The sequence below is a fragment of the Spea bombifrons genome, chromosome 5 (genome assembly GCF_027358695.1).
Source record: "Spea bombifrons isolate aSpeBom1 chromosome 5, aSpeBom1.2.pri, whole genome shotgun sequence".
In the NCBI taxonomy this organism is placed as follows: Eukaryota; Metazoa; Chordata; class Amphibia; order Anura; family Pelobatidae; genus Spea; species Spea bombifrons.
The window spans coordinates 12,147,032-12,173,305 of NC_071091.1; the positions used below are offsets into that span (position 1 = coordinate 12,147,032).

At 39.8% G+C, this 26,274-nt stretch overlaps 3 protein-coding genes across 3 annotated transcripts; 2 read left to right on the top strand and 1 right to left on the bottom strand.

Moving 5' to 3' along the window:
- Positions 1–1,449: 1,449 nt before the first annotated feature.
- THNSL1 (threonine synthase like 1) lies at positions 1,450–5,132 on the bottom strand. Its single transcript, XM_053467194.1, has 2 exons — positions 5,041–5,132; positions 1,450–3,772 (listed from the first exon to the last, which is right to left on the bottom strand). Exon 2 carries the CDS (start codon positions 3,715–3,717, stop codon positions 1,522–1,524), a length of 2,196 nt encoding a protein of 731 aa, XP_053323169.1. The 5' UTR covers positions 3,718–3,772; positions 5,041–5,132; the 3' UTR covers positions 1,450–1,521.
- Positions 5,133–7,318: 2,186 nt separating this feature from the next.
- On the top strand, positions 7,319–11,347 carry ENKUR (enkurin, TRPC channel interacting protein). Its single transcript, XM_053467122.1, has 5 exons — positions 7,319–7,508; positions 8,717–8,862; positions 9,223–9,476; positions 10,304–10,450; positions 11,094–11,347. The coding sequence occupies exons 1-5, from the start codon at positions 7,432–7,434 to the stop codon at positions 11,265–11,267; spliced, it is 798 nt and encodes a 265-aa protein (XP_053323097.1). The 5' UTR covers positions 7,319–7,431; the 3' UTR covers positions 11,268–11,347.
- Positions 11,348–12,800: 1,453 nt separating this feature from the next.
- PRTFDC1 (phosphoribosyl transferase domain containing 1) lies at positions 12,801–25,701 on the top strand. The gene is made up of 10 exons (XM_053467123.1): positions 12,801–12,891; positions 13,836–13,957; positions 14,749–14,855; positions 16,735–16,918; positions 17,276–17,341; positions 18,335–18,352; positions 20,052–20,134; positions 20,689–20,732; positions 22,885–22,961; positions 25,505–25,701. Exons 2-10 carry the CDS (start codon positions 13,871–13,873, stop codon positions 25,550–25,552), a joined length of 714 nt encoding a protein of 237 aa, XP_053323098.1. The 5' UTR covers positions 12,801–12,891; positions 13,836–13,870; the 3' UTR covers positions 25,553–25,701.
- The last annotated feature ends 573 nt before the right edge of the window (positions 25,702–26,274 follow it).

The following is a 26,274-nucleotide window of genomic DNA, read 5'->3' on the forward strand; positions in this document are numbered from 1 at the left end:
TGCACCCTAAAAAAATTGTGCTTCACGTGGTGTTCTATGTAACTTCCATTTCAAGCACAAATATTTCACACTAATTAAGTCAGGCGTTTTTACAGCACACTTAAGTTGGTTTTGTTAGCATAATTGCCAATCTAAAACAATCTCTCTCTGAATAATTAGAAATCCATTAAGAAAATCTAATAGGCAATAATAGAGATTCATTTAAACAAGCTTCCACATTCTTACCCATGTTTCTTACCCATGTTACAATTCCTTTAGTCAATTGCTTGTCATATTAGTGATAATATATATATATATATATATATATATATACTGTAATATGTAGCTGCACATTTAACCTAGAACTACATAAAAAAGAACATATGTCCACTGTATTGTTAACAGCTACACTAAGAATTATATGTAACTGCGGGGAAGGTTAAACCTCATCTGGAGAGAGAGCACTTGATAATCTCATTTATTGTGCTAGGCACAAAAGCAATGATATCTACACAGCAGCCACACAAAGATTACCTTGAGTAACGGAGTAGAATAGGTTAACCAGTGGAAACCTATTAGTGTCACATGCATTCTCTAACAGGTGTATATTGTGTGCCTCTTTGCACAGATATGCCGAATGGTAATACATTACAAGCCGGCCCCACTCTGCTCCATGGTAGGGCCGGTCCTGTGTATGGGGTTAGCATGCCTGTGCAGGTGTTAATGTTTGTGAGCGGAAGATGTTAGTATGTTGTGTGTCTATGACAGAGTGTGTAAGTGTACGTTAGCCTATGGTGTTAGCATGAGTGTGTCAGGGTATGGTGTTCGAGTGGCAGGGGTGAGCTTAGGCTTAGTGGAACCTGGAAGGAGGGCAAAAGAAAGAATGTGAGTGTAAGTGTACAGTGTTACGTATGTACTGGGCCACAAGATTTCTGATGACAGAGCCTGCACCAGTCCAAAACAGTATTTTGAATAACTTCCCAAGATAACAAGACAGGATCCCCCTTATTTTAATCCTTCATTTATGGTCCTTTTTAATAAAAACTAACTAACTGAATGGCAAACTGTTTATTGTACTGTCACAACTAAACAATACTTGCAGGGTACAAGAGAGTACAAAATACATGCTTTCTGCAAGATAAGCAATAGATTTTTTTGGTGGTCTTTATTCCTTTCATGGGTTAAAGCTGCATTTAACTTGTAAATAAAGTAAAAAGGTTAATATTAACAGGTCACAACTTTTATTATTTGTCAGTACCTAACAATTATTGATAATGCATATTTATACAAGAGTTTAACTGATCTTATTTGATTCACACCAACAATGGACTGGGGATTCATTTTGCCTTTAAGGCCACTTGCTGAGTAAACAGGGGCGCATGCTGCACTCTTACAGCCAATATGAACGCTATATATTTTGGCAGAAGTTTACAATGTGTATATATATATTTCTAAGAGTTAATACTCGTGCCACTAATATGTTTTGGTGGAAACTACGCAGCTATTGCTTTGTTCCTTATCAAGCATCTGTGATGTAAAACGTTAGAGGGCTTTGAAAAATTGATTTTGAATGAAGCTTTCCACATGGCCCATCACAATGTTTGAATCGGCTGTGCAAATCTCTCTTGTCTGCCTGTCTTTCTGTTTCAGCGTGGTTAGCAGGGTCGTGTGAGCCGGCGGCAAAGGCTTGAAGGAATCCAGTATCTGAAGCTGGGTTAAAGGGCTTTGTTTAACATCGTCAATACCCAAGGCTTGTAAAATAACAGGTGCAAACTTGGAGTAATGAGCAGTACACGAGATGAGAACTGGACAAGTCCTGTCCTGCACTCTGTCCGCCACCACTTTGGCAACAGCTGTATGGGTGTCTAAAATGTATCCCGTTGCATTGTAGACTGAATGGATCGCAGCTAAACAGTCTTTCTCGGAACACCAGTCACCAACCAGATCCTGACGTAGAAGCTGAGCCAAGTTATTCGGCAAGCGGAAGTGGCCCTGATTTTGCAACTGTCCATAGAGCTCTCTAACAAGATGCCCATCGTTGTTTGAAATGAAATGCAAATATCTTTCTAAGTTGGAGGACTTGAGAATGTCAATTGCAGGAGAAGATGACAGCTGTAGTTGTCTACCCCTGAGATCATAGTGCCCTGTTTTTATAAAGTCAGTTAAAATATGATTTTGGTTAGAGGCACAGATAAACTTTCGGATAGGTATTCCCATTTGCCTGGCATAGAAGGCAGCTAATATGTTACCAAAGTTTCCTGTGGGAATGCATACGTCAACTGGGCTTCCGAACGGGACTACACCTTGGCTAACAAGGTCAAGGTATGCAGATGCGTGGTAGATAACCTGGGGGAGCAGTCTTGCCCAGTTTATTGAATTCGCAGTACTTAAAACTGTTCCATATTCAGCAGTCAGAAAGCCGGTGTAATCGGCGTCATTAAACATTTCTTTTATGGCAGTCTGGCAGAAATCAAAATCAGATTGCACTCCCAATGCCCGTCCATTCTGTCCTTGGCAAGCAAGTATTTGTGATTTTTGTATAGGGCTTATTCCATTTTCGGGATACAGGCAAAAGACAGCAATTCTTTGTTTGTCAATCTCATCGATGCGACTAAAGCCGTCCAAAACAGCGCTACCGGTGTCTCCAGAAGTGGCTACAAGGACAAGATAGTTACCCATTTTCGGAATACAGTAAGCAAATAAATGAGGCATGAACTGCAAGGCTAAATCCTTAAAGGATGCTGTTGGTCCATGAAAAAGTTCAAGAACATACTGGTTTCCCACCAAGTGTCTTACCGGAGCAACTTTATTACAAGCAAAATTTTCTCCATAAGCTTTCTCGATAATTTCTCCAAGGACAACTGGAGGGACATCTGCAGGATGTATGCATCTTTCTAATATTATGTGTGCTCTCTCAGTGTATGTTGACTTAACTAATCGCTGCCATTCCCCTGGTGTGAGCTCTGGCAGACCTTTTTCTGGGACATACAGTCCACCGTCAGGACTCAAACCTTCCAGAACAGCATCACAGAAGTATTTGATGTTGTCCTTTTGTGGGTTTAGATCTGAACGTGTACACCTAGTGGAAACAAATGTTTCCGACTCAAGGTTCTGATATCTTTTAACAGCACCAATTACTTTGTCAGCCAGAACTTCTATACTGTCCCCGGTCTGGCAAAGCACACGCACATCATGCCATTTTTTATAGAAATGTTTTCTTTTCCGAAGTATGTCACCAATTGAAGCTCCGGACTTTTGGCCAACAATGCGATCGACTTTCATAACTTCGAGCCTCTCAACAATATCCTCTGCTTGGACATCGAGATAAACAACTATTCCATTTTTCCTTGTGTGCTCCATGCTACGAGCGTTAAGAGGGTTGGACCCGGTAAGGGAAATTACACTTCCAGATGCCGAAAACTTTAAAAGGGCTTTTCCTTCCTCTTCTAAAAATTGTTCATCGCCAACATCCTGCAATTTGTCTGAAACACTCATGTTCCAGTTTTTTTCAAGGACATCATCGTCAACATCTATGACTGGGCAGCCCAGCTTCTGGCCAAGTACTCGACCTACTGATGTCTTCCCAGAGCCTGGAGGTCCCATAAGTATCAGATTTTTGTCTCCTAAGAGAGAGCTGTGAGTTGATAACCATAATTTCCGGAGTTCCGAATGTTTCAAGGGCTTCGAAAAGAATAGCTTTAGCAAACTAGATGCTGACTGTACATTAAATAAAGGCATGTTTGTTGTTAGTTTCAAGTATGGAAACCGGTAAACAAAATCCAAGAAAAGGCAGCTGAAAAAAAAGGGAAAAAATATTACAATGGATCTTGGGCAATTATAAAGTGGAAATGTAGAAATTTTACCAAAGCTGCATGCACTGGAATGATGGAAGGATGGATATCACCAATTAGTAGACATAAATACATGGGTTTCTATATAAGCCAATCTCACCTATTATTTTGCTCAAAATGACAGTTCATCAAGTCATGAAACCATTAATCTAAAGTTGGCAAACTTCTCTAAAGGCGCTTTACGGACACAAAAAATGCTACCTTAATAAATGCATTCAAGTCAATCACAGAATAAGAATGATCCGTAGCAGGACAAATAACAAAAACCATGAATAAACAACCATCATGGACATTGATGGCAAACGAAAACATTTCGGCCCATCTGGTCTGTCCAATTTATCCTGATGTAAAACTCAGACCTTAATCATTATAGTTTTATGTATGTCCCATTCATGTTTAAATTCCCCCACTGTATTAGCCTCTAGATTATGGCCTCTTGTTCTAACATTTCTCCTCCTTTGAAATAAAAATCCCTCCTGTGCTTTGTTAAACCTTGTATGTATTTAAATGTTTCTATCACATCCCCTTCTCTCTTCCGTTCTATACATAGAGTCCCCTTAATCCTTCCTGATATTTTGTATCCTGCAAACCATTTCCATTTCAGTAGTCCTCCTCTGAACGCTCAATCCTTCTGAAGACGGGGTCCCCAGGACCGTACACAATACAGGTGAGATCTGACCAGGGATCTGTAAAATGAGATGGCCACCTCTCTCTTCTTGCTACGAATGCCTCCCGCTATACAACCCAGCACCCTGCGTGCTTTATTATAGCATATTCTTTTCAGAAATGTTTGAATGTTTACAGGGTAACGAGCTAATCTGTGCGTTTCAGATGGCATCCTTTCTAGCTATCACCTGGCATTTTTATTCATCTCACGTCTGCTTCTGGTTAGCAGATCAGAGGGTTAATACAAATAAACTGAGCCACTTCCCCGGGGTTCTATGCTCTCCTGGCACTGAAAGGGTTCATGAAGTACACCAATGATTGTGGTCAGCAGCTTACTCAGCACGCAGAATGTTTTTGTATTTAAACATTATTTTATTAATAGGAGAAAAAAAAACACGAATCATTAAAAGTGACGCATGTTTACATACATTAGTAAGTAACGCGGGGCAATTCACATGCTAACTGAAATCTACGGGAAGCTCCGAATACAGTAAAAGCGGCGTACAATTACAATTCCAGACATGCCACATACGGTATATCTCACCCAATCTGCACACCTAAGGGCGTATGCACATGGCCACGGCTATCAAAGCATAATATACGTCACTATGCGTGCTGCAGGACCCGCCCATCTGCCACTCCCATCATGCTTCACTCTGCTGCTGCTGCTTCTTAAAGGGGAAACACGTCTGGTGGATTTAAAAGGGCACCTCTTCTGTCTTCAGCGTGTGTATTCTTATGATTGTGGGAGCGGAGGAAGAAAAACACGCATTAGCCTGATTTCCATGGTGCGAGCCTAAAGCAAAACTGGCTCGGCTGTCGTAAATCATACGTGTAAAGAGCCCCACATTTTCCTAGGCAGCTCCCTGTTTTCATTTGGAGGTTGATGGGAGAATCGGATGACCCATAGTGGTTTTGCTCCCTTTTCTATGAGAGCTACAAGCAGACTTTCATGTGTCTGTAAGGAGGATCCCCGGTCTCAGCGTGCCAACTGGCCAACCGAGTGTATTATTTACAAAGTGCATACCTACCAAGTGTCTCTGCTTAGGAAGTAGAGTCCCTCTTTGGGATCCAAACCCCAAAGTCGCTCTTTCCTCCCCTGACTGCTTCCTTGGTATAAGTTTATCACAGTGTTCTACAGACCTAAAAGTCACAATGTTTATGGAAACAGCAATAAATAGGTTACTCCAGGAAATCCGGGAAGTTTGGCAGATATGGAGACTTACCCCTTTTACTCCAGATCGATTTTTCTACATAACTCCAGAAATGTGTTAGATTGTTTGAGAATCTCAGCTGCGGCCCCTTATTTATTTCACGATGTGCTCCTGGCAAGTGCAATAAAACATTTTGAGAAAGGGTACCGTCACATGATTGTGTTGGGTGTAGAGATGCTGCGGAGTTATGATCATATCCCTTAATTTCACAGAAAGGCATAGAGAAGTGTTATGGGCTCTGGGGAGACTATTCAGCCGCGCAGGGTTTCATATCTGTCAAATATAGCTCTCAATTAAGCTCCTCTAGGAACAGCTGCCGTCACGGACAGCTAGTTTGTCTGACGCTTGGGATTGCGTGGGTTGCGCATGATTGAAAGTAGCAGTCTTGCCATTATTTGTCTTAACGTTAAATTTTTCGGTCCCCCGGGGCTCCCTGTCCCCTGTAGATGAGAAACTTGCAGAGCTGCTAAACTCCTCTCTTTGGTATAGCAGCGTACCTGGGAACTTTCCAGGATTGGCCCGGAGACTCCTGGTGAAGTGTCGCTTCTCCGGGTCATTAAGGGGAAACTCTTGGTTGCGGAAGCGGCGCGTCTCATTCCCAGCACACTTCTCCATCAAAAACAGCATGCCCCCAACGTCAGCGGGACCGTCCACTGATGTTAGTGGGACCTCCTACCCGCATCTCGCTATGAGGGGTTCCTCGTAGGCGGAGCCAATAAGTTCCCAGAGTCTCCCTAATCCCTACTACTTTGGGACCCAAGGTATCTGTGTTAACAAGGTATTCATACCTCCTTTTATTTTAATAGGGACAATTCTATTGTTCCCTGTTTCCTTCCGTAAAGTCCCCCTTTCATAGAAGCTTAGAATGAGTGTATCACACATGTTCTACAAACAAAATGTGTTTCTAAATGATGTCTAAATAAAACACACTCGCCTTATTCAGTTTGACGATTGTCAAATAGTCCCATTCTTGGTAAAGCCTCTCATGTGACCTTCCCTGGCTATTTGTAATTTAGAGGGGTTTGTAGGCATAGCCCCCAACATTTTAAGAATACAAACATTGCTGGGGTGTGTGGCAGGACCGCGGTGCTTGTCGTGAGGTGGCCATGCAGAGCTGCGATGGAGGTCTTTGTTGCAACAGCACAGTCCTCCATCAACGTTACAGACAGGAGAGATCTTCCCAAACGGCCCATGATCCCCACAGAAAATTGGACAGTTGGCAGTCCTAGCAAATAGCCAGTATGGCAACTATCGCTTTGAGCAGAAGATGGCGTAATGATTCAAGCATTATCAAATGTTTCCTGTGCATCATCCAAAAAGAAAAAGACATTTATCCAGTAATTTTAATACCAACCCTCAGCATCCTAAATTGGAGGGATATTTAGTATCTAAAACTCTTAATGGGAAAACATTGTTGCATTTTAAAGATGTATAATTGTGCTTGACATGCCAAGCAAATGGGAGAGTGAAACTTTGTAAATTGTTATTTAAGTAAAGTTTGTTTAAAAAAAAAAAAAGCAAGGGCAGGTAAACAACGTGACGCTGAGGAGAAACGGTCTCCATGACAACAGTTTGTGCAACAGAAAGTAACCAAGGGCTTTCTTTCCATCCTCCTCAGAGACAGAGCTTTTCAGAAGCCGAGAAAGGAGTCAAGAAGAGGATTTTATTTTCAGGTTTCATTCAAAAACATTTATTTTTTGAACTCAAGGAAATTAAGCAAGATGAAGGACTTTCATCCTGACGAAACTATTTATAACCTAATCCCTAAAGAAGAGGTTAAAAAACCCAAGCCACCCAGGTGTGTATGAAATACCCTCAGTGCTGTATTTCATTAGTAAGTACATTTTATGAACCATAATATTATGCAGTGTAATGAAGACAAACATTATTAAAAAATATATACATTAATTTGATGGTGATGGCTGATTGTTTTATTGTGGTCCAAAGAAGCGCGTTAAGATCATATATTTTATTTTACGTTAGACTTTCTGATTTTTATCCATATAGATTCGGATCCTATTGAGCTTTTCATTAAGGACATCTATATATGGCAGGAGAAGAGAGAGGGAAGCGATAGAAACATTTAACTACTTAAAGTACAGTATTTCAAAGAAGGAGACCTCATAGAACAAGAGGTCATAGTCTAAAAGAAGAGGGTCAGAGTTTTAGATGTAATGTAAGGATGTTTTTTGTTTACTGGGTGGGTGGTAGATAAACAGAACAGCCTTCCAGCGGAAGTGGTAGAGGCTATCCTGATTCTAAGACAAGAGCAATGGCTGATTAAGTCTTTATACTAGGAGAAATGGGCCGACTAATGGGGTGAATCGTTATCTGCCATCGTATTCTATGTTTTTATATGCATATGCTTGTTTTAAAATTTGGCCCAAAATCAGTGTCCTCAAAAAAAAAAAGGTTCCTCCTAGAACACTTTAATATATGACATAATACTCTGACAATAAAGCAAATCTCTCACCTTTACCAAATATTACATTTTTTTATTATTATTAGGCTCATTAAATTATTATGGGGGTTCTGGCAGCCTTCATAAGGGGACATAATAAGGCAGAAACGAATACATGCAATAAAATAAAACAAGTCCCTACTACAGGGATTGGCAACCAAAAAAAAAAAAAACTATAAGTGGTTTTAACTAATTTTGTTATGCTAAGTGCTATAAAAATGTGGGGAACATAAAGGAAAAGCAAAAAAAATGCTAAAGATGGTAAATACGTGGTTAAGTTCCAGGTTTCACGTAGTGTGACTATGGATACGCTGGTGTTCTAGGCCTATGGATGGTAAGCTCAGTTACTGGATTGTTCCTCCAACAGAAAACCTCTCCAACCAAGACACCAAAATATAATTTTATGGAGCTTCCATAATACATTTAAAGGTCGGATGATTTATGTACATCATATAACATACACTGAAATATTTATGTTACAGTTGGTATAGGGAAAAGAACAATCTAAAAAGTTATTATAATGATGGTCTCTATTATTTTTACAGGTACATTTCAACATTCCAGGGTTCTGTCAAAGCAGAGGAGCAAAGGAATAAAGCTGCCTACAAAACCATGGGACCAGCTAAGGTCGAAGTTCCTTCTCCAAAGGAATACCTACAGAAACATACACATGAAATGAAGCTGTCACACAGTGAGTTACTTTAACAGAGAATTAGATTATGGTTCAAGTTGTAAATATTAGACTTGTGCACATGGACCAAAAATGATTCAGGCTCATTTTTAGTTCATTTTTGGTCCATTCGTCTTTCTCAACTCTTTCTCACTGTCTCTACGTCTCCCTGCCTTCTCCCTGTCTCCACGGTTCCACTTTTTTTTCTTCTTTGTCTTCCTGTCCTCTCAGTCTTCATTTTCTTTCTTCTTTATTCTCCGGTGATCTGCTATGTTACCCTGACCTACTGGATCACCTCTGCATCAGGGCAGAGCCTCAGCAAGCACCGCATCTTTTTAAAGACTAAAGTGTTTTTTTCTACTTTCTTGTACAAAAAACAAGAAAGTGCTTTGCTTGCTTCCACAGAAAAAGCCCCCAAGTGTCTGAATGAAGGAAATAAACGCCCCCCAGTTCCCCAGCACACGGAGCAGCCAGTGATGGGAGTGCATTCAAACAAGAGTTTCATCAAAACCAACGTGGTGGAAGCTGTCATGGCTGTGCCTAAGAAGCCACAACCTATCTATGTGGATACCAAGAAGGGGGATAAGCACCTGCTTGAAACTTCAGGACTAACTCCTAAATATATTAAGAAAAAGGTGAAATTTCTCAATGTTAATGAGAAAGCAACACAATGTAGTACAAGATTCAAGGGATATTGTGATTCATTAAAATCCGAGCTGACAGCTGCATAAATTCTTTCCTTTCACAAAAAGGGGGAGGAAATACAGAATTGTAAAACATGATTAAACTTAATCAGCTCCAAAATCCACCAAGATGAAAAAAGACCAACGTGTGTATTTATAGAAACCCTACTTGTATAAACTTGCGATGAAACTTTGCTTTAGTTCTTGTTATTCACCCCAGCATAAACTAGATCCCTAATTAAACAGAAAGGAGCAAGCACGTACTTTTCCTAACCAACACAGTGCTTGTTAATGAGCTGGAAAGATCATCAGAGCGAGAGTGTTGTTGGACAGGGTTAATAAAAAATGATAGGGTAATAATCATAAATAATACAACACCCTAATTTATTCCTGACTTGTGGGAAGAAAGTGTATGACCCTCCTTCTTCAAGGTGTAGCCAGGGATTTTATATAAGTTATTTACTTATTCTTAACTTGGGAGAAGTATGAGTATTGAGCAGCCATTGGTCCAATTAACTTTTAGGAAATGAGATTGCATAGGATAGGCATTCTTTGTTGGTGGGGATAAATTACAAATTATATTTATTTAGATCTTTGGGATTTTTGTTCCAGAAACATGCTTAACAAGAAGGCCTTTTTATTTATTTATTTGCATTTTATTTTCATTATTGTGGTTTTAAACATTTTTCAGCATTCTATGTATTTTTCGTTTTATGATATTGATAAACACTGTGTATTTTAAGGACTATTGGTTCTGTAATGTTGCATTCTCCCTGCAGGATTTTGGATCCACTCCAGAATACTTAGTGAAGAGAAATGAGGAGGTAAGAAGAGCACAAGAAGAGTATGATGCTTATATCAAAGAGCGTCTTAAGATGGGCGCAATGAAACAGCTTTCTGAGGAAGAAAAGCAGTCTACACTTGAGGTGCGTTTAAAGCCAAAGCTAGTTGGTCTTTTTATCCACATATAGCAAGACTAGTAGGTTCATTAAAAGACTGAGGTGGAAAGGAACATGTGTTTATTCAACTGGAATTAATACCCCAACTGAAAAAGGCATACTAAAAGATAAAGGGAGCAGACGTGAAGCAGCTTAGAAATCTAATTCAATAAAAAGTCCACATACTGGGATAAAACCCTCAGTATAGCAGTAAAAATACTTCACTTTTCAAACTAAAAATCAAGCTTCACTGTACTATTTCATGAAGATAAATAACAAGGGGGATGCTATAAATATTTTGTTAGTATAATAGTATTAACAGAAATAGTATGTTTCCAATTTCAGTTTAGGTCATGTGGGTTATGGAACACGACAGGAAATTTACAAGAGACATCATGGGTCCCATGACTTTTGGTGTTATGCACACTGCTGCTAATTACTGCATTTCTGTAATTTTCCCCAAATCCTGTGTTTATCAGTCATCACACTAGTGTTTTTACGGGTTAAAATAAGCAAAATATTTACATCCGTAACATGGGGGCAGCCGTCTTAAATTCCTGCTCTCAGGATCCCCATTATGTTATATTTAACCTATTATCAGGTTGTGAATTGCAGTTGATTTGTTTTCTAGGGTCTGAAGAGAAATTGGGATAGCCTGCACCATGACTATCAAGCTCTGTCGGTTGTGATTGATACCCCTACTAAAAAGGCATACAAAGAAAGATTGGAAGCGGAAATGAAGCTGTTAGAACAAGACATCGACCTACTAGAAAGACACAGGGTTATCTATGTTGCAAATAACTAACCGACTACTGAAACACCACAACTAGTAGATAAAAAGGGAGTTGTTGAATGAATAAATTTTATGGATTTGTGCAAATAAAAGTTCTTTATGTACCATTACTTGTTTGAGGAGCTCATTGTCTATCAGTGGCTACTGAAAATACTCTATATGGATTATGGGGAAGATGCTGGATATTGGTCTACATTGATATAAGGGATCACTGGCTAGGATCTTATTAGGTTAATCCTGAAGGCCTGGAACATGGAGTACAGCTGTTCTTAGAGGGCACACTGAAGGATAGGTATAGTATATATGTAAAAATATCCAGATACCTGTTGGCTTAGTCTTGGATTACACATAATGCCACATCATTTATAACAAGGTAAACACAGAACAAGTAATCACCACTAGGCCACCACTAAGTCATATCACTTATCAAACAATGCAAAATGACCAGCATTGGTTCCTCCATTCAGTATAACAATAATAAAAGTATCCTAAATTATAATCCTGTATATGGTTGTTACATAAATCCATTTTATTTGGACACACTAGTGGCCGCTTTAAGCAGAATCGAGGAGGGACATTTATCCTTAATGTTTACACTAACCTCAGAGTAACTTTACTAGTGTTAACACTGATTTACAGTATCCTGAGCTGCAGGTTTACATAGTGAAGGAATAGTAAAGGCTCTGGCAGAACCCTCAGGCATATAAATCCTCTCTAGCAAACAATGGGTTAAGAGGAGACATGCTTTGAGGTTTCAATTTGCAAAGCCTAGTCTTTGAAATACGTGGAATAGCGGCCAGTCCCACTTAACTCCTTCCACGACAAGATAGCTCGCATTACACGTGTGCCAGGACTGGGAGTCACATTTCTGTGTTACTGAAAGGGTTACCAAAAGTTTCTCTGAATGCCAGAACATCACAGGGGAACAATCTGTCTTTGAGACAGAGCCCTCCTTCTCCCAGCTTAGCAAGGAGCTGGCTTCCTCACCCTTCCTACATTAAGGATCTGTGGGGCGGTAAGGAAACTGAGAGGTGAGCATCTGGCCTGGGACCTGCTTCTAAATGGAATAAGTGAAAGTGTGAATGTTCTATGAGGGAAGGTTATGTGATATATTTTGGGTGATCAAGAAAAGCATATAATGAACCCACGTGGCTCGGGTTCTGTGCGTGGAAATGGTGAAAATTGGTGAATGAGTGTGATCCTTTTTGGTGTAAATTGTATGGAGTCCTGAGAATTACTCGTGTGCTGTGTCCGCACAGGGTGTTTGTGATCAGCGTGGCTTTTCCTGAGTGTGAATGAATAATAGTAAGGGGCAGTTTTCTTGTGCGAGGCTGTGATTGGCTGTCGGGTGAAGCCTGGAAGTAAGATTGTGCTCATGCTGTTTTGTGCAGAAATGTATTCTTGATTTCTGGTGAAAATATTCTAAATCCTGTTAGATTTTGAATGTGCCAATGCATTCTATAGAATGGTTAAATAGCTAAACCTAAGCTATTGAAGAAATGCTTTGCCTGATATTTGTTTTTACTTTGGGTTTTTGGTTTACTTGCTGTTTTAGTTGCCACATTTCAACAGACCTGATAAACTTAGCAAGTTTACACAGGATCAGTTCACATTATTACATGTTGTCTCCCAACAGGTAATTGCTATGAGAATTCTCAAATTAGACCATCTGCCAGAATGTGTTAAGATGCTTTCACATACAATTTGGCCAGTGATATTTCTTAATGCTAAATCATATAGTATGGAACATGTATGTGTACATATACAGGACCACCATCATGTCGGTTCAATCTGTGCCTGTGTACGGTGCCCAGGAAAGCACAGAGACCTAGCTTCCTGATCTGTCCCAGGCCCTTTAACTGGCCGTCATGGCCCTATACCCATGTCTGGGCCCTTGCAGGCCTTGGGTCCAGGTGGCCTCTCTCAGGGGGAGCAATGGAAGGAGGGTGATATTGCGCTTGAGCGTTGAAACCATGGACAGACTAATGGTCTCTAGAAGCACATGTCCGCTAAACTGTGTCTGTGAAAATAAGGGTGAATGTGAGCGTTGTGATAAAGGGTATCCAGACCATTTATTATTTGAACTCTCACTCACTTATTGTGAGTGTAACTGCTCTTCTTAACATTTCTGCCTTCATAACAAAATACTTCCTTACTTTACGTTTTCCTGTGGGCTAAGGCTTTCCTCCTTGCTTATCACCTCTTCCCACTTACCTCTGGAACTCACTTCCACCGAACTTCCAGCTTTCACCTTCTCAATATTCAAGAAAAACCCTCAAACCCACTTCTTCAGAGGAGTGAACAATCTGTGCAGCCAGAACTTATCTGCCCCTAATACAATACGGCGTTATCTCACCCCTTTCCACCTACCTTCCCTCCACCCCATTCCCTCCAGAGTGTAAGCATGTGAGCCGGGCCCTCTTTATCTAATCTATCTGTTCGTCTTTGTCAGTTCCAGTTTTGTCATACCCTCTGAATATTGTTGGCGCTATATAAATAAAACCTAATAATAATAATAATAATAATACTATCACATGCAAACTCGTCCATTTATATTACATACACACTCTTATTTTGTAGAACTGCACAAGGTGCCTCACAGATACTGTCTCAATATGTCTGAAGACAATGTATCAACATCATCACCGTCATCATCATCATCACCATCATCATCGCCCAGCAACACACATCATGGACTTGTGGTAACTAAATTTTTCTTAACTTTTAATTGTTGTCTTTTTTTTTTGTTCAAAACAATGGTTCTCGTGAAAAAGAATCACTGGTCTCCTTTTGACAATCCAGGAGCTGTACTAGAGCCAGCAGAGGCCTGCCCAACTGTAAATATATATATATATACATACAAATTAGTAATATAGGTGCCCGTTTAACCCTATCTTATGGTGTAATAGTATTACCACAACCTTTTATGGAGTTTTTTATGCTCCGTTCAGTGTTAGAGAGGTTAAGGAAAATCAGCCCAAGCTAACTTAGAAGACAAAACATTTTTCGCGGTCGATGTCCTAGTCACAATGTCAAACCGCACTTTTACACGGTGTTCTATACCACATTGTGTGCTGATGAAAATTCCTGCGTGGGATGTGAGTTAGTATACAAACGCACAACAGTCCTTGGTAAATACTCCGGAACTGTGCCAAGTTTTACTGAGGGATTATTGCTAAGGATTCTTTAATCACTATTTCTACCTCCCAAAGTATGTGATGCGCATGAGCTGAGGACACTTTCATGCTTTCTCTCAATGTTAATAGGTTAGGAAAACCGGACTAACCTTTAAGTGCCTGGTCCACAAAGCATTTAAACTGGCATATTTAGTTCAGCGAATGAATGAAATGAACAATGATTTATGAAACATACGTGAAACAAATTTTGTTGCTAGAATATTCATCTGAATATCTGGAATTTTTACAAGATAATCCAAATGTATTTTTTTATTGTTTTTAATAACATGCAAAATGTATGTACTTTATGTTTCTAGATTTCAGATTCTTGGACCGGATTTAAACTGGATATGTTTACATTGCCCAACCATTATTGTGAAGATTTGGATTGTGTTTTCATACCCCATGGTGTAATAGTAGACAGGTATTTTAAAAATAGAATTGTACAAAATACTTATTGTACATGATTGTGATGTATGTGCAATTGTCTGTATTTGTGTGTGTGTAGCACGGAGTCACTGAAGCACAAAACTAGAGTATCTGCTTAAACGAAATTCTGCTCACTGTAGCAAACCTCCAGTGAACTCGCTTGAGGAGGTGAATCCATTAGGTGGCATTCCAGCTATTTCTGACTGCAAGTCACTTTAGAATTCTCAGCCATAAAGAACCTAGGAAACTTAAAACCACATCTAAAAAGCTAGAGTTTAGTTTGTGAGATCTACTCAATAAACCTAGCTGTAGCCAGTTCATGCATAGAGGTCACCACCCTAGGACCAGCACTTGCAGAGCTTTCAACTGCCTCCAAAATCCATCCTCTGTGCAGAGCACTGTGACATAATGTCATATCCGTTGTTCTGTATGAGAATGATGAGTGGGGGAAGAGATGGAGTCATGCCAGATAGGCACAGACCTCTATACTGTCAATGAGCCGGTCACAAGAGAGATCACAGTCTAACCAGGCCATTAAACAGTAGTAGTAGGACGATGGCCCATAGGATGATTTGTCCCTAGTAGTGCGCCTCCTCGACCTGCCACTCTAGCATACGCCTCTGGTTGAAGCTATTCAGTTGGGCGTATTGAACTTGGCACCTGACAGACACTTGAGCCATACTCGGCCTATACAATTTGGACCCCAGATTACACTCACACAGCATGTGGACAACACCACTGGGCAAGATAATAACAGATAACAGCCTTGACATGTGAATTTTAACACAGACTTAGTATTAGGTCCTCTAATAGAACATCTTAGGTTTTTTGCTCTGGTCGATCAGGGTGTCGTTTGACAGCCTGGGGTCCCCCCCGGTCAGCAGTAGCTTGCCTCGTTAAACTGGTATAACTGGTATTGCCAGTGGAAGTTTGGAAATCTTCTTCGTGGTTGAGTTGCTGCTGTTCCTTAACTCTTCCACTCCAATAATACCGCTTACAGATGACTGTGGAATAACAAGCAGTAACTGCAGACTGCACGGCTAGGTGCTTGATTTTATACACCTGTGGCAGTACCCAGATCACCCCCCCCCCTGGTGTTCTGTGTATACATAGACGCGTTGCTGAGATGCATACAAGAGTTTTTTTTTTAGGGAAACGTGACATGAGATTATATATATATCTCTCTTAGTAAGCCTGTCTATGTTAATTGCTCTGCCGAGTTAGTAAACCTCTACCACTTCCGTGATCACAGGCTACAGAGCCAAAAGCAAGCCGGGTGAGTGTACTGGATGGATGTGCCCAGTCCCTGTACAGCAACGTGCAATAGTCTCTGACTGCCATCATGAGGCTATAACCAAACAGTACTGCCGGGTCAGGGGCATGACTGCTTTTTTAACAGGAACCACCTGACCCCCCTACCCTTTAAATCTTTACAAGGTGCTGTATATCGGTGCTACAAAATCAGATGGCATTCGGATTCTTTGATGTCAGTTCTAAAAGCCACCTGAGTAATTAATCTGATGATTTCATAATGTGTTTCTTAAAATCTTAAAAAATAGCTGTGCCTTCTGAAAACGTAACACTACATGTCAACTAGACCAGACATTATGCTTATTTAATGAATGCTATTTATTTATTTGATGAAGGGGTTTAAAAAATAAAAAGGGATACTCCATGAGAGTGTGTTTTTCAGAATGAGTACACTTGGTTTGGTATCCACTATTATACCTTCCATTTCAAGGTTATTAATGCTTCCAGTTACCTTTGTTTAATTTACTGTAAAATTCTCGTAATATATTTTATAATAGCTGGATCGCCTCCCGGCTGCTGATGCGCTGATAATTGCCCAGGAAACTTACGGTTTTGTTTTCCAGGATAGAGCGCTTGGCCAGCGACATAATGAAGGACATTGGGGATAATCACATCACCGTCCTGTGCGTTCTCAAAGGAGGCTACAAGTTCTGCGCGGACCTTGTTGAACACATTAAGAACCTCAGTCGGAATTCCGAAAGATTCATCTCCATGAGGGTTGACTTCATCAGGCTCAGAAGTTATTGTGTAAGTGCAGCGTAGTTCTAGTGCTTGTTCTATACATTTGTTGTGTCTGTAATGGTTTAGAAGTACAATATAAAGGGTTAGCAGATCACTGCTCATGGACAGCTGTTTCGTACTTTATGAGACTCGTCAGCATGAGGTTGTGAGGAGTTAAATGAGACAAAAGTCTTATTTTCTAAGTATTAGAAACTAATGATTGCTTACACCTGTTTGGACCCAATAAAATGTACTGGAGTCCATACAAAATGGGATCCAATATGCCTTAAACTGGGCAGAAGTGCTCCTTTTAAGTGTGTATGTATAATAACTATGTATGTAAATAATAATTATTTAACCAAATAAATGTTTTATTTTCTTAAGAATGACAAGTCGACCGATGAGATTGAAATCATTGGAGGAGAGGAGCTGTTAAAGTTGACTGGAAAGGTAGTTTAATTCACTACTAAATGTGTTAATAAGAAATTAATCCCCTTTAATTGCTCCGCTTGCACCAACACACTGTTTTTGTGTAATTTGCCTAATCAGATATTTAAATCCAGATGAAGTAGCTCGTGAATCAGTTTTGTTTCATACAATATGAGTGGCCCTTTTAGGGTTGGTTATTACCGTTGGCACGAGGCGTTAAACAATATTTAAGAAAAGTCTAGGCTAGCAGGTCAGTTTTCTTATTGTTTTAAGCCGCAGTTTCACATGTGACCTCATGTATTCTGACATAATATTGTCGATTCCATGCCTGGACCCTTGTGATTGTTATTTATCCAGTCTAACGTGGAAATTGATTGCCTGACCATGATCGGGTTCTTGGTCTTGTCGAGCATTCCGGGCTTCTTATTTTTGTGAACGATTACAATGACTTTCCTTCTTCTCCAAACCTTAGAGTTCTCATTTGTTGCCAGCGATCCGTACGCTGAAACTATATCTTCTCTGTAAGGGTGGAGGGTAAGCAGAAAAGATGCTCAGTGGCAGGAGTCATTACAATAAGGGAATTTAACCACACAAGGGATAAGTAGAATGGTTTTCTGAACCTAAGACAAGGTCGAGCACCAAATAAATTGTGAGATCTTATAGCACGTAGAACAACCAGATGGGCCGAGTAGCTCTTACCTGCTGTCTATATTCTGTAATTACGTGGAACTTTTTTTTTTTCTATGTAACATCAAGAAATAATAAGAGCTCCAAGTCAAGTATGTTCTAATTAGCACCACATTTTGACAGCGCGGGTGCAATAAAATTATTATAAAACAGAACCTCTCCCTGTAACATATGTTGTAAAAAATCTAACCTAAATTATTTTAGTCATTGCTAATTACTGCAGCCCACAGCTTAACGGCTATTTTAATGTAACATTTACCAAACTGCTGACAGTACAGCTAATGCGATTTATTTTTTTTTTCCCTTTTTTTTTTCCTTTCAATTTAGAATGTGCTGATCGTAGAGGTACGTAGCTCTCTGACCTGTTTTATTTAATATATTCTTTAACCTAAATTAATGTTTTGCTTTTTTAGCTATATTCTACGAGCAGGTTTTATAATGATTAACACACATTATCAACGTTGTAAAATAAGCAAAAAAACTAACTATTTTTTGAGCTTGAAGGCATGACTTAAAATGTGAAGTTATTCAGTCAGGGGAATAGAAGCTAACTTCATATTTCTAGCAATGCTCTCTCCATCACGTTCCTTCAGTCAGAGCGCGCTGAATGATCCTGAACTCCGGGATATGATGTCATTTCCTGGCGCTCAGTCCCAGCACACTGAATGAGTCTGAATTCCGGGATATGATGTCATTTCCTGGCGCTCGGTCCCAGCACACTGAATGAGTCTGAACTCCGGGATATGATGTCATTTCCTGGCGCTCAGTCCCAGCACACTGAATGAGTCTAAACTCCGGGATATGATGTCATTCCCTGGCGCTCAGTCCCAGCGCGCTGAATGAGTCTGAACTCCGGGATATGATGTAATTTCCTGGCGCTCGGTCTCAGCACACTGAATGAGTCTGAACTTCGGGATATGATGTCATTCCCTGGTGCTCAGTCCCAGCACACTGAATGAGTCTGAATTCCGGGATATGATGTCATTCCCTGGTGCTCAGTCCCAGCACACTGAATGAGTCTGAATTCCGGGATATGATGTCATTTCCTGGCGCTCGGTCCCAGCACACTGAATGAGTCTGAACTCCGGGATATGATGTAATTTCCTGGCGCTCAGTCCCAGCACACTGAATGAGTCTGAACTTCGGGATATGATGTCATTCCCTGGTGCTCAGTCCCAGCACACTGAATGAGTCTGAATTCCGGGATATGATGTCATTTCCTGGCGCTCGGTCCCAGCACACTGAATGAGTCTGAACTCCGGGATATGATGTAATTTCCTGGCGCTCAGTCCCAGCACACTGAATGAGTCTAAACTCCGGGATATGATGTAATTCCCTGGCGCTCAGTCCCAGCGCGCTGAATGATTCTGAACTCCGGGATATGATGTCATTTCCTGGCGCTCGGTCTCAGCAAACTGAATGAGTCTGAACTCCGGGATATGATGTCATTCCCTGGTGCTCAGAGTCGGGCAGCGTGTGAGGACTGCGAGGGAGCACAAGAGCAGATCCAGGTAGGATTGCAGCCATGGTTTAAAAGTAAGTTTGTTTAAGATTTAACGGTAAGTCCTGAGTGCTGAATGATGGGTTTTCTGACTTCTGATGATATTGCCTGCTCTCTGACCACCGCTTGATCTGCACTCCCGACTGCCAGGATGTGCTTCTGCTTCTACTACTGCTCCTTCGTGCTTTTAGAAAGTCTAGGCTCAACCTCTTCTATAGCTCCATCATATTCTGCAGCCCTGTACAGTGTGTAGACATAACAAGTAGTGCATAACAAATTAGACTTATAGACACAAAATGTAAGGAGCTTACCGTCTAAACAAGTGGTTGTTTTTCTTCTTCAAAATGGAAGCGTCCCTTTGGAGCAGAACTGCATCTCTCCCGTGTTCTAGAATGATACAAATCTAAGTTTTTCTATTCCCTTTGTTGTTTAAACGCCTGCTGTGGTCTAGCATTTTTTTAGGTACTTTTAAGTGGTTTTCTTGTTAAACAAAGTTTATCGTTTATTGCAAACGGTCTGTTGTCTTGTCTTTGCATTCTGAAGGATGTTGTCGGAACCGGGCAGACGATGAAGGCTCTGCTTAGTCATATTGAGAAGTATGAACCAAAGATGGTGAAAGTAGCGAGGTCGGTACCTTCCAACGCACATCCTATCAACATCTCACATGAATACACATCTATATAATGGCGTTGTGTATGGAAATTAACGTATATGTGTATTAAATGGACCTTCAATTCATGGGGATAAGTTACTGTAAATCCAGCGTTGTAAACAGTAATGTACTGAGAATTAGGTTTTTTTCCCCCATTTATCATTTCATACTCCAAACACTGCACGGTGGATCCCTTTTGCCACGGTGGATCCCTTTTGCCATATACCTTAATTAGCCAGAAGGTCCCGCCATTCCGGGACAAACAAAACGCACTGAAAAGCCGATTTTAAATGGTATTTTGTGAAAACTCTTTAAAAAAGGAAAATTGCCCTATATTCTAAAAATATTTTTAAGTAATACAAATATTAAAAAGAAAAAAGCTATGGTGTGAGATCCACTTGCTTCCTTTGAATGGTGACAGTATTTGTGAATCCTTCCTGGTCAGCGCCTCCTCTGATACAATAGACACCCCGTATTCTTTACACGGCACCTATATGTAATGTTAAAGTGGCTCTTATTTCTTTACAGTTTGCTTGTCAAGAGAACGGGAAACAATAACTACAGACCGGACTGTAAGTAGTTTTTTTCCCCATATTAGATCCCATCTGGTATTGCAGCTGAGATCTCCTCAGCATAAAGCCCTAGTTATTATTATGTTACTCATTCGCATCCATAGGGATTGTTGTTGCAAGAGGCTTGCGGGGTAAATAAAGGAGCCAACATTCATGTTTGCCCCAGGATCAGCACTACCTCTAGGGACTTGCCTGTGTTGAGCAATTTAGGGATGAAGAATTGGGGGATTACTGAGGTGGGTGGGCATGGATAGAGCAGGACAGAGCTAACTAGTCTATTTAGGAAATTGGCACAAACAGCGCCCTTCCCAATGTTGTAACACACACCTCCTGTACTCCATGGCGCATCTCCCTTCGAAATCTTCATAATCTACATATCTAAACTAACAGGAGCACATAAATGCCAACTGCCTCGTAGCACAAAATGCATATATCAGAGGCACCATAACTTATATTACCCCTTACTAACTTATGCTTGGGGAAAACAAATCTTACATTTTGCAGAGCGAATGCTCATTAATCTCATACTACCCACTCAGCCCTCCTATAGTGCTCTAAAAATTGCATTATGGGAAATCTATCAATGCTACCCAACTATATGTAGTAATAACATTATAAAAAATTTAAATGAAATGGTTTTGCATTACTTTCACTTAGTTTGCATCAAAAACAATCCTAGAATATACAAATTGTGTATATAATATATATATATATATATATATATATATATATATATATATATATTGTACAATCAATACATACAGACCTTCGCTCTGAAACTACTAATGTAGTTCACAAGGGGGTTAGTGGCTGCGCTCTCACGGATGTGTATGAGATATATAAAAGAAAGAAAAACACAATAGTGCAATATGTCTCAAAGCTTATTTTTGTTTGAAATGAAGGCCACAAAGGGCTACTCACATTTGGTAGGGGCTTCTTCAGTTAGCCCCAAAGTATACGCTTGGGCGATATAATCCTCGCCTTAAAGATTTCTTTGGCAGCACTATGTAATATGGGCTTCTTCAGTTAGCCCCAAGATGTGCATTTAGGTGGTATAATCCTTGCCTTGGAATTTCTTTAGCCTCAGCCTTTGAAGCAGTCTGGAGTGTCCACAGTTCCTTTTTGGTGAGCAATGATAGAGTTGCTCACTCCTCAGCGCATAGGTGGTAAAATCCCCACCAAGGATATAGTTGTGGCTGACAAGATATTTTGTCTTATAAATTAAAAAAGGTCCAGGAGCAAGATAAAAAAGTTTTTAAAAAAACTTATTTATTTTAAACTTTTGGTAATAAAAAACAATAAAAACCAACAAAGGGTTAATATAAAATAATACACAAACGCGTTTCGCCTAGCACAGGCTTCCTCAGAGTGTATACACTCTGAGGAAGCCTGTGCTAGGCGAAACGCGTTTGTGTATTATTTTATATTAACCCTTTGTTAATAATACACAAACGCGTTTCGCCTAGCACAGGAGTGAGCAACTCTACCATTGCTCACCAAAAAGGAACTGTGGACACTCCAGACTGCTTCAAAGGCTGAGGCTAAAGAAATTCCAAGGCAAGGATTATACCACCTAAATGCACATCTTGGGGCTAACTGAAGAAGCCCATATTACATAGTGCTGCCAAAGAAATCTTTAAGGCGAGGATTATATCGCCCAAGCGTATACTTTGGGGCTAACTGAAGAAGCCCCTACCAAATGTGAGTAGCCCTTTGTGGCCTTCATTTCAAACAAAAATAAGCTTTGAGACATATTGCACTATTGTGTTTTTCTTTCTTTTATATATCTCATACACATCCGTGAGAGCGCAGCCACTAACCCCCTTGTGAACTACTCTACCTGTCTAAGCCAAGAAGAGGAAACCTTGGCAAGTGGTTCTGCTGCTACATCATCATCTATAATAACTTTGTTTTAAAAAGGACTTTTTTTTTTTTTTCTCTCGTTTTTTGTTGTTGTTGCTTTTAGCGCTTTTATCCTACCCCTTTTAAGTTGAAACTACTAATGCCCTCGGATTATTGGATGATCTTTTTGGAACCAGTGGGGCAGAACTTTAGTAATTTATTTATTGCGTTCAGAAAGAAATGTACGTATAAAGACATTTTTAAAGTAAATTGTTTAATAATATATCGTATTATGTCTTTTTTTCTTAAGATACTGGATTCCAAATTCCTGACATATTTGTGGTTGGCTATGCTTTAGACTACAATGAACACTTTAGAGACCTTCATGTAAGTATTAGAAACAACGTAACCCTTTGAGTGCCAGGTCTTTAACTGACAACAGCCAAGAAACTGATACTTATTGCGTAACGTAAATTAGAAAGACATTTGGGGCAGCCAAGTGAAGCAGTCAGCCTTGGGCATCCCAAGAATTCCCACCCCAGATGTGGCTTATTTTCAGTATTACTTGTTAAACCATAGCCTGTGTGATGTCCTACGGTAAGAGCTCCATAGTTTTTAGTGTTTTTTTTAAATATAGTTATCTGTAGAATGAAATAACCTACTTACATGACCCTGCCCAAAGTACATGGCCAACCACATTGCTCTCTGCCCATGAATTGCCTCAAATCCTCCCTTTTTATAGCATGTATGGCGCAGGGATCGGGCACTATGCATTTTACGCTGTAGTCTTACTTGAACAGAAGATTGTTAGGACTGTGGATAGCTGAAGAATATGAGTGCATTTGATGGCCTTCCGTTAGAAGCGCTCTCTCAGTGTGCATGGACAGAGATGGTCTGCCTGAATTGTTCCATTTTATTTAATTGTTGCATGGTATGTCATCTTGAACCATTTCTATTTTCATTTTTATTTCAATACTATAGAGTTTTATTTATTAAAGGCAGCCCCCTGGACAATGAATGCATATGCAAGCACTTTTATGTGCAGTCATTTACCTGCGAAAGAGAATGTAAATACTTTACCTTAAGGAGAAGCAGCAGCTTCAGAGTAACGTCTCTGTGGTTCGATGTTTCATGCCACTGACTGTTTTTCTGTGCATGAGCACAGGTGGTTTTATTAGACCCTTCCAGAACGCTCGCCAAGGCAGCACTGGAGCTGTCTGGCAGTAGGTACATCACATGGATGAGGATGGGAAATGGGCAAAGGCATATGGGTGCTATTGGGTGCACGTTGAGGTCACCCCTTTACTACCATGGGTGAGGTTACTGGAAATAATTCTCATCCAGTCTTTGTTGGCAGTAGAACAGGTTGTGCTTGAGTTTCTTTCAGTGAATTCAAAATACTTGGAAAGTAAAATAATACAGTACCCAGGGACTCATAGGATACTAAATTGCTTGAAGACGATTGTAGCGTGAAAAATCCAATTTATATATCCCGTTAATGCATAGATATGTAAAATGCAGCGGACCACAATGTGGTTAAAGCCCAGGGTTTGCAGAACATTGCCACATGCATTTTGTCTTTCGGACATAATCATTGGTCTCCTAACAAATTGCTTTTTGCTGCTTACAAATGCTGACTATTATTATTATTATTATTATTATTATTAATACTAATAATAATATAATATCTTTTGCTGTACTGGTTCAGGGGGTTCTGGGAGCTGTCACTAAAATGAGCAATATGAGTGTTGTTGGCAAGGAGAGTCGGAATATTTTATTCTCTACTAACTTTCTTGGCAGGTACCACGTAACCCAAATGCAGAATACAAAAAAAAATCCAATGTATTACTGTCACATCACAGAGCCTACAGTTGCGGTGACATTTACTTATTGCTAAAGCCTTTCGTGGTTTACTGCAACATTGCCATCTTTTGGCGATGTGATACAAGTACCGCACATACTGATATCGGGGAAAATCTAATTCTATTTCTATCTAGAAATGAATCTACTCTAACATCATAGCATTTTGTTTCACTTAAATTATATTGCAGCATTTTCTTCATAAAAAAAAAGCTTTCAATTAATTTTTATTTCCGATAGCAATCTTTTCCTTCTGTCTTGAAGTCTTCCATATTATACCAAAAATGCAGTACTTAGCAGGAATATGCTATTTTGATAATTAGGGCAATGCACTTTTTTCTGTATTGCCTGGGAAACCAAGAGCAAGTGGGAAGAGATATTCACTAATGAGCATCTGGCTTATTAATTAGTTTGTTACTTGTGTGTTAGTTGTGTTCACACACACACACACACACACATATATATATATATATATATATATACACACATATATGTCAATTTGCTAACCTTATAAGGTTTTACTTGCAATACATGGAAATGCCAGCATTTTGAACTAGTAGGGTGTTCATCAAGTCAAAGACAATAAGGACTATGTTGAGAATATGTACCTTTTATGAACTACAATGAACAATGAGGTGGAGGGCATCTTGCTGAACCCTATACAAGATTTAACGTAATGTTATGTGAGTTTTTCCTCCAAAAATCTTAGTTACTATAAATTATTAAGCACCAATGTAACTCTTCTACTAAGAGTCACTCTGAGGTTGGACCTTCATAATCCGTAGCGAAGTCAAAATGTTGAACTCACAGGTAAATTTTCTCGGAGTCCAGTTTAAGTGATTCAGAGGTGAGATGAGTAGTACAGATCTTCTAAGTGGTGATAATTTCTACTTCTGTGAAATAAAACGTTTTTTTTTTTACTTAATTGTACAGATATATTTAGTAAATATATATATAATTATGATCCTTGTTATTGCTACAAGTGTTTTTATGGTCCTTGTTATAATTGCATACTGCATGTTTGTATATATTCTCCATACATTTTATAAACCGTTATTACTCTTTTTCAGCATATATGTGTCATCAATGATAACGGCAAAGAAAAATATAAGGTGTGAGACATCTTCTACCTGGTGGATTTTAACAGAAACAGAAAACGCTGCCGTACGCAGAAGAATGGAAAGGCCTTGACACGGACTACTTTTGCAAATGATTTTTTATCACAGAGAAGATTTGATACTACAATAAAATATTTACTTTAAATGAGTGTGTATTATAATATTTTATTATTCAGATCCTTTAAATCGGCATTCTGTTCTTCCCAGGACCCAGCGCAGCAATATCTTATACACCGTATTTGTGCGTTTACAGGGGAGGTTGGTTTAAGCCCAGCCAAGTTGCCCATTAATATAGTGGCGCCTCAACCTCCCAGGGTACCCGGGCTCTCATCTTCTGCATTTAGTGGTCGGGGAATGGGATTGAAGACTCCAAATCAAACCTGGAACGTTCCCAGGAGTGTTTGTACCTTTAAGACTATTTTGAATTGCAATTATAGTGTTAAAATACCATTTGTAGCAAACATTCAGAGCGCTTACCCCCACTATAGCAAATTCAATATATCATATAACGAGTAAGTCAGGAAACTGTTAATGAATGTCTCCAGTTTGGCTTCATGACCATTATTACAACAAAAGGCCACATTCCCTCGGTTCCCTCACTCGGTTATTCTGACCATGTGTGCCAAGAAGTGACATCACATCCTGGTACTCGGCACAGTGAGGTCATGGCTCAACTCTGTGTATCCTGAAACCTAGTACTGGGTCCCAATCACCAGGTTTGC

Coding starts and splice junctions, on each gene's coding strand:
- THNSL1 (XM_053467194.1), bottom strand. CDS start 3,717: ATGCCTTTATTTAATGTACAGTCAGCATCTAGTTTGCTAAAGCTATTC.
- ENKUR (XM_053467122.1), top strand. CDS start 7,432: ATGAAGGACTTTCATCCTGACGAAACTATTTATAACCTAATCCCTAAA. Junction 8,863..9,222: donor TGAAATGAAGCTGTCACACA/GTGAGTTACTTT, acceptor ACAAAAAACAAG/AAAGTGCTTTGCTTGCTTCC. Junction 9,477..10,303: donor CTAAATATATTAAGAAAAAG/GTGAAATTTCTC, acceptor TTCTCCCTGCAG/GATTTTGGATCCACTCCAGA.
- PRTFDC1 (XM_053467123.1), top strand. CDS start 13,871: ATGTCTGAAGACAATGTATCAACATCATCACCGTCATCATCATCATCA. Junction 14,856..16,734: donor CATGGTGTAATAGTAGACAG/GTATTTTAAAAA, acceptor TTTGTTTTCCAG/GATAGAGCGCTTGGCCAGCG. Junction 16,919..17,275: donor TCAGGCTCAGAAGTTATTGT/GTAAGTGCAGCG, acceptor TATTTTCTTAAG/AATGACAAGTCGACCGATGA.